The sequence below is a fragment of the Macrotis lagotis genome, chromosome 2 (genome assembly GCF_037893015.1).
Source record: "Macrotis lagotis isolate mMagLag1 chromosome 2, bilby.v1.9.chrom.fasta, whole genome shotgun sequence".
NCBI classification, from domain to species: domain Eukaryota; kingdom Metazoa; phylum Chordata; class Mammalia; order Peramelemorphia; family Peramelidae; genus Macrotis; species Macrotis lagotis.
Genome location: NC_133659.1, coordinates 93,863,803 through 93,883,278, shown reverse-complemented (window position 1 = coordinate 93,883,278; position 19,476 = coordinate 93,863,803). Strand labels below are relative to the sequence as shown.

The 19,476-nt window shown below is 34.0% G+C and overlaps 1 protein-coding gene across 2 annotated transcripts in view; it reads left to right on the top strand.

The window, feature by feature from the left end:
- KCNT2 (potassium sodium-activated channel subfamily T member 2) overlaps window positions 1–19,476 on the top strand; it is a 537,465-nt gene that overhangs the window by 394,085 nt on the left and 123,904 nt on the right. For both annotated transcript variants that reach the window (XM_074222275.1, XM_074222274.1), the window contains exons 18-19: window positions 319–424; window positions 11,372–11,544. In XM_074222275.1, coding sequence (XP_074078376.1) covers window positions 319–424; window positions 11,372–11,544 — 279 coding nt within the window. The remainder of the gene's footprint in view (window positions 1–318; window positions 425–11,371; window positions 11,545–19,476) is intronic.

Below are 19,476 nucleotides of genomic sequence, written 5' to 3'. Positions count from 1 at the left end.
ACACAGACTAGAGACCAAAGTGCTTTAGTGGAGGTTGTTTCTACACTTTGGGTTTCTGGCATTAATGAAATCATATCAGGATTAAAACTAAAGATAATTTTAAAATGTTTAGCAAAGCTCCTAATACCAATAATGATATATATATTATTATTAAAATACTCCAGTAACTGAAAATATTTTTCATAGCAATACATTATTGAGAAATAAAAATGGATATTTCTTTAAAGACTATAACAAGATAAAAAAATCGTAATGGTTTAATTCACTGTCATAATATGGCATGATTTATTCATGAGAATATTTCATATTATTTTTCAGGTATGCTAAAGGTTACCCCCCTTATTCTCCATATATAGGAAGTTCTCCCACTTTCTGCCATCTTCTTCATGAAAAAATTCCAGTTTGCTGTCTAAGATTAGACAAGGTAAATGTTTTTTCATTATGGATACCTGATTAATTCAATCTCATAATATGCAGAATTATATTCCGAATATTTTAGGTATGTACCCACTTTGAAAAACGTCTTTATTAGAATGACATATAAAAAGAATCAATCTTGGGGCGGCTAGGTGGCACAGTGGATTAGAGCACTGGCCCTGAAGTCAGGAGTACCTGAGTTCAAATCTGGCCTCAGACATTTAGTAATTACCTAGCTGTGTGGTCTTGGGTAAGCCACTTAACCCCATTTGCCTTGCAAAAACAAAACAAAAAAAAAGAATCAATTTCATGAATATAAAGTAAAATTGAATTTTAAAAATCAGTTCATTTTATTTGCAATAGAAATAGCATGGCATTGAAAAAAAAATTTGGGTTTCATTCAAAGAGAATCTAAACTCCTGATTTCATTTTATTTTTCTAGGTTAATTTTCTGTCCAATGATTTTATATTTCTTCTTGATGCTATATGGAAGGCTGTTGCAACTCCACCAAATAGAAAGCTTTCAATTAATTTTTTTTTCTTTTGCTGATACCAGTCACCAGTTTCTCAGCTCTAACTCACATGTATATATGAATTTGTTTTATAAACTCTGGAGTTGCTAAAATGTTTTAATCAAAAAATATTTTGGGATAGAGATTTCAAATATTATCATCATCTTCATTTTGCAAATAAGAAGTCTGGTGCTTAGAGATATTTGTCCAAGATCATCATATAATAAATATCAGAGCTAGAACTGAAACCAAAGTCTTTCTGAATTCCTACTATTTTCTCAAATGAATAAAATTTGTGCTTGGCTGCAGCTAGATTTAGGTTTCCTCTAATAGATAAATATATCCAACAACTGCCTTCCTTTGCTCCTTGTGTTGTCAATGGGATTTGAGGTAGCCAATTAAAGATAGAAATTGAGGGTTACTGAAAGAGGAAGGAATTTGCATGCTTCCTGGTATTTTAAAACTGTTCAGGTTTTATTATAAAATATTGCAAAGTAAACAGTTTAAGACATTTCATCCTCCCAGAGAGTCAACAAGTACTTTAGGAAAGAGCTAACAAAAAAAAAAAAAAAAGCTAGGCAAGGTTGCTTGGGAGACAGACAGAAATATAGGGAGATAGAGAGAGACAGATAAAGACAGAGAGCAGACTAGCCCTGAATGAAGGTCTAGTTCAGATTTTATAGCCTTGCTGATTACCTGGGTACTGAGGGCTAAGGGGGAAATCCCTCCTCCCTTAAGTGATCGAAACCAGGTGAAAGGTTGAAAGGTGTGGGTTGGGAATTAGGAGACAGGATACAAATTTTACATTAGACAATGAAGCAATAGGAGTCAATTTATATCTCAAGTAAAGAGCCTTCCACCCTTTAACAAGATTTAACTGTAATAAAGATTACAGGATTTTTTAAAAAAAGAAAATGAGAATTTCCCAAGGATTCAATCTTATACATATGATAATTTTAAAACCCCAATTAATTCTTATTTATGCCATGATATTAGACACTGTTACATTTACATCAAACAAGATTTCAAATTGATACATTTTTTTCATAATCTGAGATTGCTGACAATGTATTAGCAATGTTAATTAACATTAAAACAAATGAAATTACAGAATTTAGTACAAATTCCCCAAAAGAAATCAGTAATATATTATTCAATATCATAGATAGTTTCCCAAGATGCTTCATAAACAATTAATCCCAATGATATATTTTTCTTCTTAATAACAAATATAAATTCTCAAATTTGCTACAAAACTTCCAAATTCTTAGAACTCCTTTTTTAAACACCAAGTGGGGGAATTTTCCTATCAAAAGCCTTCCAGCCCCCTGTCTTTTCACAGACAAGTTATCTTTCTATAGAAATGGAAATCGTGTTCCTTTCAACCCAAGGAAATTAGTTCAAAGTCCCTACCCCTCAATTCACATTCCCACAGATTTAGTTTTATTTGAGAATTTACTCTTTATTACTAATTCTTGCTGGTAAATTTAGCAGTATCACCTAATATAAGTTATAGAGATACTATATTTGAGTTAGGCCCTGAAGAAAGAGATGCAGATTGACATGACAATATGGGACTAAATTAATGACAGAAGGAAGAAGAAATACTTTTTCATTATAGGAAATGGTGTGAGTAGCCAAGACATGGGTATAGAAGAGAGTAGAGGAAAATAGTAGAACCAGACTTTTCTAATTTGTCTGGATTAATTTTCTCAGTTTCCTTCCTCATCTGGATATAAAGCAGTTTAGGAAATAACTGTTGGATATTAGGGAAATAAGAAGAAAGAAGCTATTGAAAAATAAAAATTACATTTAAATGTATTGTCTTTGTGCTGAGTGTGTCCACAGTAGGTAGATTACTGCCTCAAAGTCATTCTTAAAATGTGAAATTCTGCTTATTTCAAGACTAAAATGTTATTTGATCAAATAGTTCAGGAATCAAATAAAGATATATAGCTTTAAACAAAAATTTATTGCTCAATGCAATGAAAATGTGGAACCATGGTTAAATAATGACTAATGGAGAATAGGCAATTATTACTGCATACAAATTTTACCTAAGGAATATCTTTCATTAAAATATTAATTTTAAAGAAGTCAGTGTTGTAAAGATTATATTGGAACTATTTTCTTAAAGAATTCCACCCTGTCAAAAGCAATCTCTTTCATTATCTTGCTTTTCACAAGTTTTGAATATTTTAAATCTTAGTAAACTATACTAATATGCCTTTGTAAATGTATTTAAGTGCTAGTTGAGATTGATTTATGTCAAAACACAGATGCAGTGCCTAACAGTGATGAGCATGTAGTAGAAACTGACTGTTAGTGTAATTGCACTATAGATATATAAATTGGGCATAATTATATTAACACAATTAACAAAGTTCCATATTCACTATTTATTCTAGAATATGTTCTATGACCAAGTTTAAGAACTTGGTATTCTTGGGAAAATTGACAATGGCAAGGGAGAAATATACAGAGACTATGAATAAGAAAGAACTCATGCCATACAAGAGAAGGCAAAGACATACAGAGGAAGCAAAGAAAAAAAAATACAAATGAGCAAAGAACCTCAATATTTGAGAAGAATAAGAAAGAACAATAAACAGCTTGAGTGTTTAGTAGTATCCTACCCATTACAAGATAAGTGAGGGGAATAGGGCCCTCTCCAATTTTGGAGGACATGGATGAGAATTGTATAGAATGATAGTAATAGGATGGATGGGTTATGATCTGTATGGTTGAAGAGGAATGCCAACAATGATGAAGTAATACATCCATTTGAGTATACTGAATAAAATAGGATACAAGGTTTTAATAGAATAATTGTTAAAAATAAAACTAAAAAAACATATGTTTCATTAGTTTGAGGTTGTTGGTTTATATAATTGAAGGATAATAATATATTTTCCCATGGTATAAAAAAGTTTATAATATTTTTTAAATATAATTTTATTGAATTTTCTTCCCTGAATGGGGGGGGGGGCTTTAAACATTTGGTCAAATAAGCTAGTATCACTAAATTTTTTTTCATTTGGGCTTAATGGAAATAGTATAAATCATTGCATATTAATAATGCTTTTTAGTAATTCCTAGGTCTATGATTTCATTGATTTGGATGCTTTTACATTGGTTGTATTAGTTTGTATTGTAAACCATCCATTTTTAAAGAGACAGTAAAATTCACTTTCACTGATTCATGCAAAGAAGATGAGATTGTTTTTATCTCTCCTCCATTAATGGAACTGAAATACAAACCTGAAAACTATTAAATTACTAAAAATGTCTCAACTTTCTCCACTATTCACTATTATTGTGAATATTGTTATTTTTATGAATATTATTCATAATAATATCCACAGTATTATGTTTGAAGTACTTCATATAATCACAGCTCTTTAAGAACTTGTCACTATAAACAAGAAATTTCCATTTCTCCTTTGCATAAACCCCTGGAAATTCTTCCTCCATATAATTAAAATGGGATGATAAAGAGTGACAATACAAACTTAGTTGATGATTTAATTTTTCTGTCTCAGTTTTTCTTTTTTAACTGACATTTTATTTTTTCAAATATTATGAGTTTTTAGCATTCATGCATATACATATGTATATTTATAAGTTACAAAATTTCCTTCCACCCTCCCTTCCCACCACTCTGCCCTCAGCGGCAAACAGTCAGGTTAACATTGTACATGTATGTTTGTGATAAATATGTTTACAGATTAGTTATTTTTGGTATAAGGAATTAAGATCAAGGGAAAGAAATACATAAGATATTTTTATTAAGTGTTCATCATATTCTGAAGACTTGTTTATTTCAATGTTTTTTTTTTATTTGTTATTGTTTGGTTTGGTTTTTCTTTCTCTGGATGGGGATAGCATTGCCCAGATCTGGTCTAATACCATTGTCCAGGTTCTGTGAACTGCTGAGGGGAGCTGTTTCCATCAAGGTTGATCATTGCACAATGTTGCTGTTAATGTGTATTATTCTCTTGCTTTGGCTCATTTCATTCAACATCAGATTCTGTAACACATTTCATGCTTCTCTAGAGTCCAACCATTTATGGTTTCTTATAGAACAGTAATAATACATGGTATACATGTACCATAACTTGTTTAGCCCCTTCCCCAAATGATGGGCATCCCCTCAGTTTCCAATTCTTTGCCACTACAGAAAGTGCTGCTATGAATATTTTGGAACAAATGGGACTTTTCCCATTTTTTTTATGATTTCTTCTGGATATAGGCCTAGAATTATAATTGCTGCTTTAAAGGGAATGAATATTTTTATGACTCTTTGTGCATACTTCCATAGAATGGAATCCAGAATGGTTGGATCATTTCACAATTCCACCAGCAATGCCTTAATGTTCAAATCTTCCCACAACCTCTCCAACATTAATCATTTTCCCTTTTTTCTCATCTTAGTCAATCTGATAGTTGTGAAGTCATACCTCATAGTTGATTTAATCTGAATTTCCCTAATAATGATTTGGAGCATTTATTCATATGATTGTTTATAACTTGAGTTCCTTCATTCGAAAACTGTCTATTCATATCCTTTGACCATTTAGCAATTGGGGAATGACTTGTAACTTTATAAATTTGATTCAATTCTCTATACATTTTAGAAATAAGACCTTTATCAGAACTCCTAGTAGTGAAGACTGTTTCCCAGATTTCTGCTTTCCTCCTGATTTTGGCACCATTGATTTTTAGTGCAAACCCTTTTTAATTTAATATAGTCAAAATCATTTATTTTGCAGTTTATAATGTACTCTATTTCTTGTTTATAAGTTATGTCATAAAGTTGTCCCCTTTTAATAGATCTGATAGAGGTATGTCTTGTTCTATTAATTTATCTCTGGTGTCACTCTTCATGTTTAAATCCTGTTCCCATTTTGATCTTATTTTGGCATAGGGTGTTAGATGTGGGTGTATGCCTAGTTTTTGTCATGCTATTTTCCAATTTTCCCAACAATTTTTGTCAAATAATGAGTGCTTATCACAGAAGTTAATGTCTTTGGCTTTGTCAAACAATAAATTACTGTACTCATTTACTATTGTTTCTTTTGAACTATCCTAATCCACTGATCCATTACTCTATTTCTTAACCAGTATCGCTCAGTTTTGATGATTGCTACTTTATGGTATAGTTTCAGATCTTGTAGAAGTAGGCAACCTCCCTTTACAATATTTTTTTCTTCAGTTCCCTTGCTATTCTTAACCTTTTGTTGTAAAAAATAAATTTTGTTACTTTTTTCCCCTATCTTGATAAAATAGTTATTGGGTACTTTGACTGTTATGGCACTGAATACCTAATTTAATTTTGGTTGAATAACCAATTTTTATTATAATAGCTCAACCTAATGATGAGCAATTGATATTTTTCCAATTATTTAGATCTGACTTTATTTGGGTGAGAAGTGCTTTAGAATTGTATTCATACAGTTTCTGGATTTGTCTTGGTAGGTAGATTCCCAAGTATTTAATACAGTCTATAGTTATTTAAATGGAATTTCTATTTCTATCTCTTGTTCTTGGGCTTTGTTTATATATATATATATATATATATATATATATATATATATATATATATACAGAAATGCTGATGATTTTTGTGTGTTTCTTTTATATCCTACTACTTTGCCGAATTTGTTACTTGTTTCAAGGAATTATTTTAGATAATTTTCTTGGGTTTTCCATCTACAAAGAATGAAGGCTTTTCTTCCTCTTTGCCAATTGTGATTCCTTCAATTTCTTTTTCTTCTCATTGCTAAAGTTGGCATTTATAATACTATATTGAATGGTAATGGTGTTAATGAGCATTCTTTTTTCCACCCCTGATTTTATTGGAAATGCTCCAAATTTATCTTCATTACATATAATAGTTGTTGATGGTTTTAGTTAGAAATTACTTATTATTTTAAGGAAAACTCTATTCCTAACATTTCAGTTGGTTTTTGATAGGAATGAATATTGTATTATATCAAAGGCTTTTTCAGCATATTTGAGAAATCATATGATTTCTGTTGGATTACTATTGATATGTTCAATTATATTGAGTGTTTTACTAATATTGAATCATCCCAGTCTCTTAATTTCCTCCTCATTGGGGACTAGCTCACCTATTTTGTTTTTGCTACTAGTTATTTAATTATCTTCTTTTTAAAAATCTGCTCAGCCAAAGGTTTGTCTATTTTATTGGCTTTTTCATAAAACCAACTCTTAGTTTTATTTATTAGATCAATAGTTTCTTGCTTTCAGTTTTATAAATCTCTCCCTTGAATTTCAGAATTTCTAAATTTTTTTTAAATTGGGATCTTTAATTTATTCTTTTTCTAGCTTTTTTATTTGCATAGTCAATTCATTGATCTTTCTCTATTTTATTCACTCAAGCATTTAGAGATATAAAATTTATCCTCAAAACTGCCTTGAGTCCATCCCATAAATTTTTAGTATGATGTCTCATTAGTATCATTGTCTTGGATATAAGTATTGATTATTTCTATTATTTATTATTTTATCCACCCATTATTTAAAAATTAATCATTAATCATTTAGTTTCTAATTAGTTTTTGGATTATCTTTCCATGACCCTTTATTACATGTAATTTTTATTGTGCCATGCTCTGAGAAGTGTGCATTTATTGTTTCTGCCTTTCTGCATTTGAGTGTAAGGTTTTTAATGCCCGAGTAAATGGTCAATTTTGGTATAGATGTCATATATGCTGAGAAAAGGGTATGTTCTTTTATTGCCCATTAAGTTTTCTTCAGAGTTCTATCATTCTAAGTTTTCTAAGATTTCATTCACCTTCTTAACCACCTTCTTGTTTGTTTTGTGGTTAGATTTATCTAGTTCTGAGAGAGGCAGTTTGAGGTCCCCCATTTTTAAAGTTTCACTGTGTATGTCTCCTTGTAATGCACTCAGCTTTTCCTCTAGGAACTTGGATGCTATTCCATTAAGTGCATACATGTTTAGTAAAGATATAACTTCATTGCCAATGGGTTCCTTTTAAAAAGATGTAATTTTCCTTATTATCACTTTTAATGAGACCAATTTTTGCTTTTACTTTATCTGAGATCAGGATTACTACCCCTAATTTTTTTAACTATAGTTGAAGCATAATATAGTTTGCACTATCCTTTTACCTTTACCCTATGAGTATCTCTCTGCTTTAAACATATTTCATGTAAATAATATATTGTAGGATTTTTGATTTTCTGCTTCCATTTTATGGGACAGTTCATCCCATTCATATTTACATTTAAGATTACTATTTCTGTATTTTCCTCCATGCTATCTTTCTCCATTTATATTTTTCTCTTTTATTTCTTCTTATTCCTGCTTACCAAAGTTTTCTCCCTTTACCCTTTAACTTTTCTTTTAAAATTTAACTTTCAGTTTATTTTCATTTATAACTTCACCTTCCCTTTTATCAGTCCCTTCCTCCCTTATTTTTTCCTCCCCTCATCCACCCCATCCCAAGAGAGTAGGATAGATTTTTAAACCCAAGTGGGAATGTATCTTATCAACTCTCTGAGTCAAGTCTATTGAATAGATCAGTGTTCACACCCTCCCTTCCTTCCCTCTAAAATTATAATCTTTGTGCTTCTTCACCTGGTGTTATTTATCACTCAAATACTATTTATCAGTTACTGTCAATCACAGCTTGATTAATTGATTGCTTGATAAACTCAAGGTGCTTTCAAAGTACCATCACAGATTGATTACTTGACTGTTTGACATCCCCTCTTCTGTCACATTAGAAGTACACTTTTCATGAGTCTTGAATTACATCAAATTCAAATAATTTCTTATCTTTAAAGTACCCACCAAGAACACACAATCCTCATGAGCCAGAATATCATCCAAATCCAAGTCATTTAATGCTTTACTTCAACCCTTCCATCCAAGCCTATTTTCTCCCACACTTTACCCTCCCCCAACATTGTTAAATAAAATACAGATTAAGGCCAATCCTGATTTAATTCACTATAAGAATCTCAAAGAGCTCTAAGTAGTGAGATGCTCTGAAGGTCTCACTTGAGATCTTTACAAAAGATTGGAAGTTATGGGAGACACCAACTTAGCATCTCCCAGTTTATGATGCCCTCCTAAGAGGGTGTGCTACACTTTGTCAGCACAGCAGAATTAAAATGGATCAAATGATACTGAAACACTTAAGTTTAGGGTTAACTACCATGCTTTTCATTGTGGCTTTTTGTCTCAAACATAGTGATGTCATCTTGTCCTCTTCAATGGAGAGACAAAACCCAGCTATACCCATATTTTCTTAAATCTAATCTCTTCAATGATATTTGACCTTTTAATTATCCTATGAGAAGCAAAATTCTCAAGAGACCCATTTAGGGTCTTGACAAACACTTGTTTTGCTTTGCTTTTTTCTTTCTCTTTTCTCATTTTTATACATATCTTGAGTCATAAATTTGACAATTTAATTCTCTGTTCAGTTCTAGTCTTTATTTCAGGAAATTGTGGAAGTCTTCTATTTGTTGAAAAATCTATCTTTTCCCTTGACAGTATATGCTGAATTTTGCAATGTAGTAAATTCTTGGTTGTAATCCCAGGTCCTTTGCCCTGAGCTATATGTTGTTCCCGGTCTTCTGTTCCTTCACTATTAAAGCTGATAGGTCCTGTATGAGTTTGATTATGTTTCCTTTGTATTTAAATTGTTTCCTTTCGGTTGCTTGCTTTTTTCCAAGTTCCAGAACTTGACCATGAGAGTTCTTTGAGTTTTTTATCCTGGTTTCTCTTTCTGGGGGTTTCTGTGTATTCTTTTAGTGGTTATATTTTCTTCTTTTTCTAGCAGATTTGAAAAGTTTTCTTTGATAATTTCCTGCATGATTTTTTTCTATATTATTTTTCTGATATAGGCTTTCTAGTAGTCTGATGATTCATAGATTATCTCTCTACTGAATTCTTTTTTTCTAGATTTTTTTTTTGGACAGGTCATTTGTTTTTCCTAAAAGATACTTCATATTTTCTTCTGTTTTTTCAATCTTTTAATTTTGTTTGATGAAATATTGAAATTTCATAGATTTATTGGTTTCCATTTATTCAGTTCTAAATTTTAAGGTTTTTATTTTCTTCAATTACCTTTTTTTGCTTCCTTTTTAAAGTGTTGAATTCTCTGGTCAATTTTTCATAATTTTCCTACATGACTCATTTTTTCCATTTTTATTTTTCATCTTTTCTTTAGTTTTTAAATTATTTTATAAACTCCTTTTTTGATTTTTGGATTTGAGTTCAACTCATAGATTCTTTTGAGAGTGATTTTTCACTGATTTCTTCTCCTGACATGACATTAGTTTCATCTTAATATGCAAAGTAGTTTTCTATAGTGAGAGTTCTTTTAGTAATTTTGCTTATCTTTGGGTTATTGGTCTACTCTTGGGGTATAGGGAATATAGATACAACCATTTTATGCTGAAACTGGGATCTGATTCCTGGCTTGTCATTGGTCAAGAGGTGGATTAGCAGTCCAGGCTTACCTTTGAAGAGGTTTATTTACTCATTTATGTCCAATTTCTATCTATGCAGTGGTTTGTTCCCAACCCAGTCTTGTCTTTTGCCCTAGTGTTCCCAGGATTCTGAGTTTTAGGGGCCTGGGAACCTCCCAATTATCTGCAATCTAGTTACAGGGACCTTGCTGTTGTCAAGCTGTCAGGATCTGGACTGCACTGTGGCTAAAAAAAAAGTGTCTTTCCCACTCTCCTGCCTCTTAGGCTTTTCTTTCCCTTTCTCCCATGAAAAGACTTCTTTTTTTTCTTTTCTTGGATCTCTTTAGGATCCAGACCTGGTAGTGGTTTATCTGGATCAAAAGGCATTTCCTGGCTTTAAAGTGCTTTTATTATAGCTTAAAATGTTTTCCAGAATGGTCGAATCAGTTCACAACTCCACTAATACCATATTAATGCTTCTCTTTTCCCTCACTCCTTCAAATATTTATTTTTTCCTTTTATGTCATGTTTGGCAATGTGATAGGTATGAAACAGTACCTTAGAGTTACTTTAATTTGTATTTCTCTATCATTAAGATATTTTGAATATGAATATTGATAATTTTCCTTTGTAAACTCAAAATTCATATATTGAAATCATTTATCAATTGAAGAATGACACTCATTTTTTTATAAATTTGGCTTAACTCACTATATACTTGAGAAATAAAATTTTTATCAGAGACTGAATTTTGTTTGAATCGTTTCAATAACATGATTATTTGTACATGAATATACTAAAGCACATCTTAATTGTTAGTAAATAATATGCTATTTTACATGAATATGGGAGTTTAAAAATGTTTTCACATGATTGTGTACACAAAGCCTCTGTTTTATTTCACATAATATTTTTGTACCAAATTCCTGTATTACTTCAAAATTATATTTTATCTGTTTTTTTTCCTCCAGAGTTGCCAACATAACTATTATGAGGATGCAAAAGCTTATGGATTCAAAAATAAACTAATTATTGTTGCAGCAGAAACTGCTGGAAATGGATTGTATAATTTTATTGTTCCTCTCAGGGCATATTATAGACCAAAGAAAGAACTTAATCCCATAGTCTTGCTATTGGATAATCCGTAAGTATGCTTCAAAATATGTTAACAGCAGAAATATTTTATTAAATTGTGTTATGTGTATTACTAGTATTTTATTATCATTTGCATGAACTATTTTAAATCAGAAACATTATGGCACATAATTGGACAGCACATACTGTGCTACTTTACACATGAAAGAACATTGCATAGAACATCAATGAATTACTTAGAACATTTATTAATGGGCAGATTTGCAAATGACCTCCATCACACACAAACAACAGGAAACACATGGTTGAAAAAATGATTACAGTAATTTTCATTAAATTAATCAACTAGTCCAAAAAATCAGCACAGAAACTGGAAATTTTGTCCTCTTTCTAGAGAATTATTTATTAGAGAAGACACATAATAACATTTCATTCTTCTTTTAGACCATAGACTCTGAAGCATCATCTTAAGTAAATAGTTTCTACTAAGCCACTGTTAACAAAACAAGAAATGGAAATTGCATAATGTGAGTTCCTTAATTATATTATATTTATTTGTTGAGAAATGTTAGATAGTTACTTGAAATTACATGATGTTCCAATTTAGATTCATGTCCAAATTCCAATCTATTCAATTATTTGGAGAATTTTATGGCTGAGTGTTTTTGCCTCTGCAGTAGTGATACCTTTGACCAAGGAATTTTGAAAGCTACTCCTTTTTAATGGTATACACCAACCAGGTGAAGAGAATCACTGATACATGAGGCCAGAGTTGCCTTAAGTATAGGAAGAGTTGCTCTCTTTCATAGAAAGTATCCTGATGAGAGGTTTGGAGTCTGAGTAGCTTGTATGACTTTTTTGTGGCCAGCAGAAGGCATCACATTTCCACAATTCTCAAATTAGTGAGTTGTTTTATTTTTAACTTAAAGTTGTTTGAGGTACAACACAACATGGAAGTATCTGGAAGCAGGAGATGATAATAAATCAAAAGGAATATGTTTGGATTTGATCTTTAAGGCAAGCTCCAAATAAGAAATAGATTGAGTCAAGACAAAGAAAGAAACAAAATAACATCATTAAAATATTTTTGAAATGGAAGAGAAGAATCAAAAATAAGTAGAGAACACAAATTATTCAATCATAGTATTATCTTATTGAATATAACCTATTTCTTTTCCAAAAACTATATAACAAGATCAATTTCTCATAAAAACCTCCTCCTTGCTTTTTGTTCTTTAAAATGTTCATATTTGCTGTAGATTACTAGAGTAATGAGTTTTGAAGGACTAGGTCTATCAGCTGACAAGATCTTATGTGTGAACTACAATACTTTTGTCTGTCAGCATGTCATGACTTTTCTACCTCCCTTGAGTTCTGAAAATACTGTGACTTTGCTAGCAAAGATCAAAGCACGTGCATTCACTTAACCTTAGTAGTCCTCATTTGTAAAATTGGGGGCAAGATAGGACTAATTTTCAGTCTCTCAACCTATTGGTCCTATGATCAAAGTATCCTGACAGGAAGTTTATAGGAAGAGAAGAGGATCAGGAATCCTCCCACAGGTCCTTCTGCCCTTCTGTCTTCTCAAGGTTGACAGGATGTTTTGTGCCTATTTATCTAACTGTAGGACACAAGCCTTTTACATGTTGATATAGCTGATTCTCTAGAATTAAAAGCTACTTTATTCTGTGCAACAAAGAAAAACATCTTTACCCCTTAGTCACCTGTCAGATCCCTCCTGAGTGTGTACACTCTCCCTAAAAAGAATTCTATTCGAACTTAAGGTGACCTGGAGGGGCAGCTAGGTGGTACAGTGGATAGGGCACAAAACTGGAGTCTGGAGGAACCGAATTCAAATCTGGTTTCAGACTCTTGATCTTGGGTAAGTCACTTAACTATTGCCTCACCAAAAATATAAACAAAACAAACAACAACAACAACAACAACAACAAAAAACAGGCGACCTGGATTTTGGGATGAGGTTTCAAAGGGATAGACCAAGGGTTATAATCAGCTGTTGAAGTCTGAATTAAGGTTTGTGCAATAAAGATGTGTTGAGCATAATTCCTACACATAGGAGAAAATGTATAAATGCTTGTTCACTTAATTGAAGTGAAGACTGAAGACATGATGTCCCAAAGCACTGTGGAGCCCAGGTCTAGATTTCTGCTGGTAGAGTTCCTTAACAAAGTAGTTTAGGGGTTTATCTTTCTGGATTTGTTTTTTCTAAATTCTCAAATCCATGTATGGACAGCTAGATTTTCTGTCAGTTTCTTTTCTAATCTGGCCCTCCAACAATCAGTTTCCCCTTGGACTTCAAGCCTTTTGTCTCCATTTGTTTCATCTTTTTTTTATTTAATATTCTCATTTTGTACAAATAATTTTTTTACATTAATAAAATATTCTTGTTTAAGAGTAAACAAAATACCCCTCCCCCATAAATATAGACTTGCTTGAGCGATAAAGTAAAGGGGAAAGAAAAAAATTAAAATAAAAAAATAATAGTAATAATTGTAGGTATGTCCAGGTGGCGCAATGGACGGAACACCAGTCCTGGAGCCATGAGCACCCGCGAGCCCACATCTGGCCACGTACACCCAACAATCACCCAGCCACCGGAACCCCACTGCCCTGCAAAAACCAAAAAAAAAAAAAGAAAAAAAAGACCCCAAATAAAATAAAATAGTAATTATAGTAGGGGTGGCTGGGTGGCGGACAGAACACTGGCCCTTGAGCCAGTAGCACCTGGGTCCAAATCTGGCCTCAGACACCCCAGGATCACCCTGCTATGTGGCCCCAGGTAGGCCACCCGGCCCCATTTGTCCTGCACCCCCCCAAAAATAATAATAATAAAAAATGTGCTTGAGTCTTTGTCCCAACATCAACAACTCTGTCACAGGTAGATCACATTCTTTATGATAAGTCCATCACAAAAGTTACTCATTGCCCCTTGCCTTCCCCCTTCCATATCATTTCAATAGCTCATTGTAATAAAGAAAAATCTTATTATATATGAAATATCTTGTCCTATTCCCCCTCTCCCTTTTCTTTCTCCCATTACATTTCCCTTTTGTCTATTGACTCCATTTTTACACCATATTTTATCTTCAAATTCAGCTTTCTCCTGTGCTTCAACTATAAAAGCTCCCTCTACCTGCCCCATTAACTGAGAAGGTTCATATGAGTATCATCAGTGTCATTTTTCTATGCAAGAATACATGCAATTCATCATCATCAAGTCCCTCATATTTTCCCCTTCTCCTCCTATCTCTATGCTTCACCCGAATCCTGTATCTAAAGATCAAACCTTCTGTTCAGATCTGGCCATTCCAACAGGAACATTTGAAATTCACCGGGTTCATTGAAAGTCCATCTTTTTCCCTGGAAGAGGACATTCAGCCTTGCTGGGTAGTTCATTCTTGGCTGCATTCTAAGCTCTTTTGCCTTCTGGTATATTGTATTCCAAGCCCTACGAGCTTCCAATGTAGTTGCTGCTAAGTCCTGTGTGATCCTGACTGCAGCTCCATGATATTTGAACTGTGCCTTCTGGCTGCTTGTAATATTTTCTCTTTGACTTGGGAGTTCTAGAACTTGGCTATAATAGTCCTAGGGGTTGGATTTTTGGGATCTCTTCCTTGGGGGGATCGGTGGATTCTCTCCATTTGTATTTTGCCCTCTGCTTCTAGAATATCAGGGCAATTTTCCTGTAGTAATTCTTTGAAAATGATGTCAAGGCTCTTTTCCTGATCGTGACTTTCAGGTATTCCAATAATTTTTAAATTATCTTTCCTAAGTCTGTTTTCCATATCAGTTGTTTTTTCAATGAGATATTTCACATTTTCTTCTAATTTTTCAGCTTTTTTTCGTTTTAAAGTATTGATTCCTGATTTCTGGTAAATTCATCAATCTCCCTGAATTCTATTCTTTGTCTGAAGGATTTGTTCTCCTCAGAGAGTTTTCTTATTTCTTTTTCCATCTGGCCAATTTTGCTTTTTAAAGCATTCTTCTCCTCGATAACTTTTTGAATTGTTTTATCCATCTGACCTAAGCTGGTTTTTAGCATGCTATTTTCCTCAGCATTTTTTTGGATTTCCTTGACTAGGCTGCTGACTTCATGTTTTTCCTGCATCTCTCTCATTTCTTTTCCCAGTTTTTCTTCTAACTCCCTCATTTGATTTTCAAAGTCTTTTTTGAGCTCTGTCATAGCCTGAGCCCAATTTCTGTTTTTCTTGGAGTCTTTAAATGCAGGAGCTTGTGTTTCCTCATCTTCAGACTGAGTATTTTGATCCTTCTTGGGGTCATATGCAAAATATTTCTCAATGGTGTTGCTCTTTTTTCTCTGCTTGCTCATTTTCCCAGCCTAAGCCTGTTTTGGGGGTACTTCCTGAGCTTTTGGGACACTCCCACAAGGGTCTCAGTATGTGAGGCTCCGTCCTCTCTCCTGGTCTGTGAATGACCATATGTGCCCCACCTCCTGCTATGGAGCTGAGGTGGAGGGGGCCCCTGCTGTTCCATGGGGGGGGAGCCTAGACTGGGAACAGGATCTCAGTGTGGTCGGAACCCCAGAGTCCTGTTCCAGGGACAGAGGATAGAACCCTGCAGTCTCTTTCTTCACTCCCCTCCCTCACCTCAATGGGCTCATTCCCTGGGGGCTCCTTCTTACCAGCTCCACTGGCTTCTGTTCCTGGATCTGGACTGTGGTGGCCGTGCTGCTCGCTGTGTGCTCTGAGGGCTGGGCTTCATATGCTTGCTCTGGCAGAGGTACCCTGCTGTTCCCCCAATTTGTGCCTGTTACTCCCTGGGGCATAGCTCAGGAGACTCCCCCCTACTGTGAACCGTGGCTCCCATCGCCCTGGGACTGCCTCCAGAAGGCTGAAGTTATTTCACTCTGGAGGGCCACCACTCTGGCGGGCCTCCCCTCCAACCCCAGAGAGCAGAGCCTTTCTGCTCTTTTCTAGGTTACCTTGAGTAGGAGAACTGCCTCACCAGGTCCCTCTGTGGGTTCTGTCTCTCAAAAATTTAGTTAGAGTCCTTAGCTTATGAGTTTTGTGAGAGAGTGCCTGAGACACTATCCTTTCTTGCCGTCCCATTTGCTTCATCTTGATACTCTGTCTTCTGGAATTATGCTTCCTTTAATGATCTTGACTTATTCTTCCATCTCTTTTTGGTCTTTGGAAAGTATCCTAGCAAATTATAGCCATTGAAGACCCATCTTCCACTGATTTAGCAAAATGGTCTTCTTAAAGTCTGGTCTGACCCTTTTACCCCATTTACTTCCCCATCCCTTAATAAATTCTATTGCTACCTTATTATCTATAGAATCAAATATAAGCTATTCTGTTTGAAATTTAAGGTTCTTTGCATTCTATTCTCTTTCTTCTGGCTTTTTTAAAATATATATTACTATAATACTCAGTCTCCTTGCTATTACACGACATTAAATTTTCTTTCTCATTGCCTTTTCACTGACTCTTTCCCATGTTTTTCATAAACCTTCCTCATTTTCACCTCTTGGAATCTTAGGTTTACTTCAAGTGCTTCCTTCTTCATAGATCTACCTGATACTCTCAGGTCTGATTACCTTACATGTATTCTAAATAGTTTTTTTTTTTTGAGAATGCACTCTGCTCCCTGAAACTGGGGACTTTTTAACTTTTGCTATTTTATTTCTGGTACTCCGTATAGTACCTAGCATATAGTAGTCCCTTAATAAATGTATGTTGATTGAATGATTTGTAGTTGAATTGCTTTTTTTGCCGGTCTCCCTGCACTGTAATAGGGCATGACTTAAAATTAGTTGTCTAGGCACCAATTAATCACTTCCTGATACTTTCTATCCAAGCAACATTTGTTCATTCTTCTTTCAGGCATCATCAGCTCTTTTTGGAATGGATTGCATTCTTTATCATAAGTCCATCAGAGATATTGCTTCAATATTTTCCCCACAGCTATGGTTAGCTGTATTACCCACCATACTATTCCCTCCTATCTCCCCTTCTCTCTCTTCTTTCACCTTGTCCTTCTTCAAAAGTGTGTTGTAGGGGCGGCTAGGTGGCATAGTGGATAAAGCACTGGCCTTGGGGTCAGGAGTACCTGGGTTCAAATCCGGTCTCAAACATTTAATAATTACCTAGCTGTGTGGCCATGGGCAAGCCACTTAACCCCATTTGCCTTGCAAAAAACAAAAAAACATGTGTTGTATCTGACTACCCCCTCCCATGATCTTCCCTCTCTTCAACAACACTTTCCATCCCCTGTCCCCTTTCTCCCATCCCCTTCCTTTCCTATTTTCCTCTAGGATAAGAGAGATTTCTATACCCTATTAAGTACGTATGTTATTTCCTCTCTGAGCTACTTCTGATGAGAGTGAAGGCTCACTTATTCCCCCTCACCTTCTTCCCCTCATTCCACTCCATTGCAAAAGGTTTTCCTTGTCACTTTTATGTGAAAGAGCTTATTCCATTCTACCTTTCCTTTCCCTATCTCCCAGGATATTCTTTTCTGACTCATTAACTCCATTTTTTACAATATATTATACCTTCATATTCAGTTGCCTCCTGTGTCTTATCTATATATGCTCCTTCTAATTGCCCTAATAAATGAAAAAGTTCATGTGAGTTATCATTATCATCTTCCCATGCAGGAATACATGAAGTTCAACATCATTGAAACTGACATAATGTGCCTTTCCTCTCTATGTTTTACTTGAGTCCTGTAATTCAAGATCAAACTTCCTGTTCAGCTCCAGTCACTTCATCAGGAAAGTTTGAAAGTCCCCTATTTCATTGAATGTCCATCATGTCCCCTAAAAAAGAATCAGTTTTGTTGGGTAATTGATACTTGTAATCCAAGATCTTTTTTTGCCTTCCAGAATATCCTATTTCAAGCCCTATGAGTCTTTAATGTAAAAGCTACTTTATCCTGACTGTAGCTCCATGATATTTGAATTGTTTCTTTCTGACTGCTTGTAACATTTTCTCCTCAACTTGAGATTTTGAAATTTGGCTATGATATTCCTGGCAATTTTCATTTAGCATCTCTTTCAGGAGGTGATTGGTGGATTCCTTCAATGTCTATTTTACCTTCTACTATTTTCATGGAGAATTTCTTGAAAAATGAATTCTAGGATTTTTTTTTTGTCATGTTTTTACAATTTTTAAATTAACTCTCCTGAATCTGTTTTCTAGGTCACTTGATTTTCCAATGAGATATTTCACATTTTTTTCTAGTTTTTTATTCTTTTAGTCTTGTTTTATTGTTTCTTTATTTCTTACAAAGTTGTCCACTTCCTTTAGCTTCATTCTACATTTTAAGGAATTATTTTCTTCAGAGAACTTTTGCATTTCCTTTTCCAACTGACCATTTCTGTTTTTAAGGCATTCTTCTCTTCATTGATCTTTTGAACTACTTTTTCCATTTGTCCCATACATTTTTAAGTTGATATTTTCTTCAGTAATTTTTGTATCTCCATCAAGTTGCTGACTTGGTTTTCATGATTTTCCTGCATTGCTCTCATTTCTCTTCCCAATTTTTCCTCTACCTTCCTTGCTTGATTTTCAAAATTTTTGGGGCTCTTCTATAGTAGCACTTGAAGCAAATCTAAGATTCCAAGAGGTGAAAATGAAGAAGGAGTTTATCAAAAGCATGGGAGTCAGTGAAAAAGGTAGTGAAGGGGGTGGCTAGGTGGTGCTGTGGATAGAGCACCGGCCCTGGAGTCAGGAGTACCTGAGTTCAAATTCGGCCTCAGACACCATTGCCTTAAAAAAAAGGCAGTGAGAAAGAAATTTTAATTCCATAAAATTCCATAGCCCAATTCATACTTTTCTTAGAGACTTTGAATACAGAACCTTTGAGGTTTGTTTTGTTTTCTTATGAGGTATAATTTAATTGTCCATAGGGCTAAAGTAATTGTCTATGAGCAGATTTTTTTTCTTCTGTTGTTTTCTCACTTTCCAAGACTATGACTTGATTTTAACTCCTT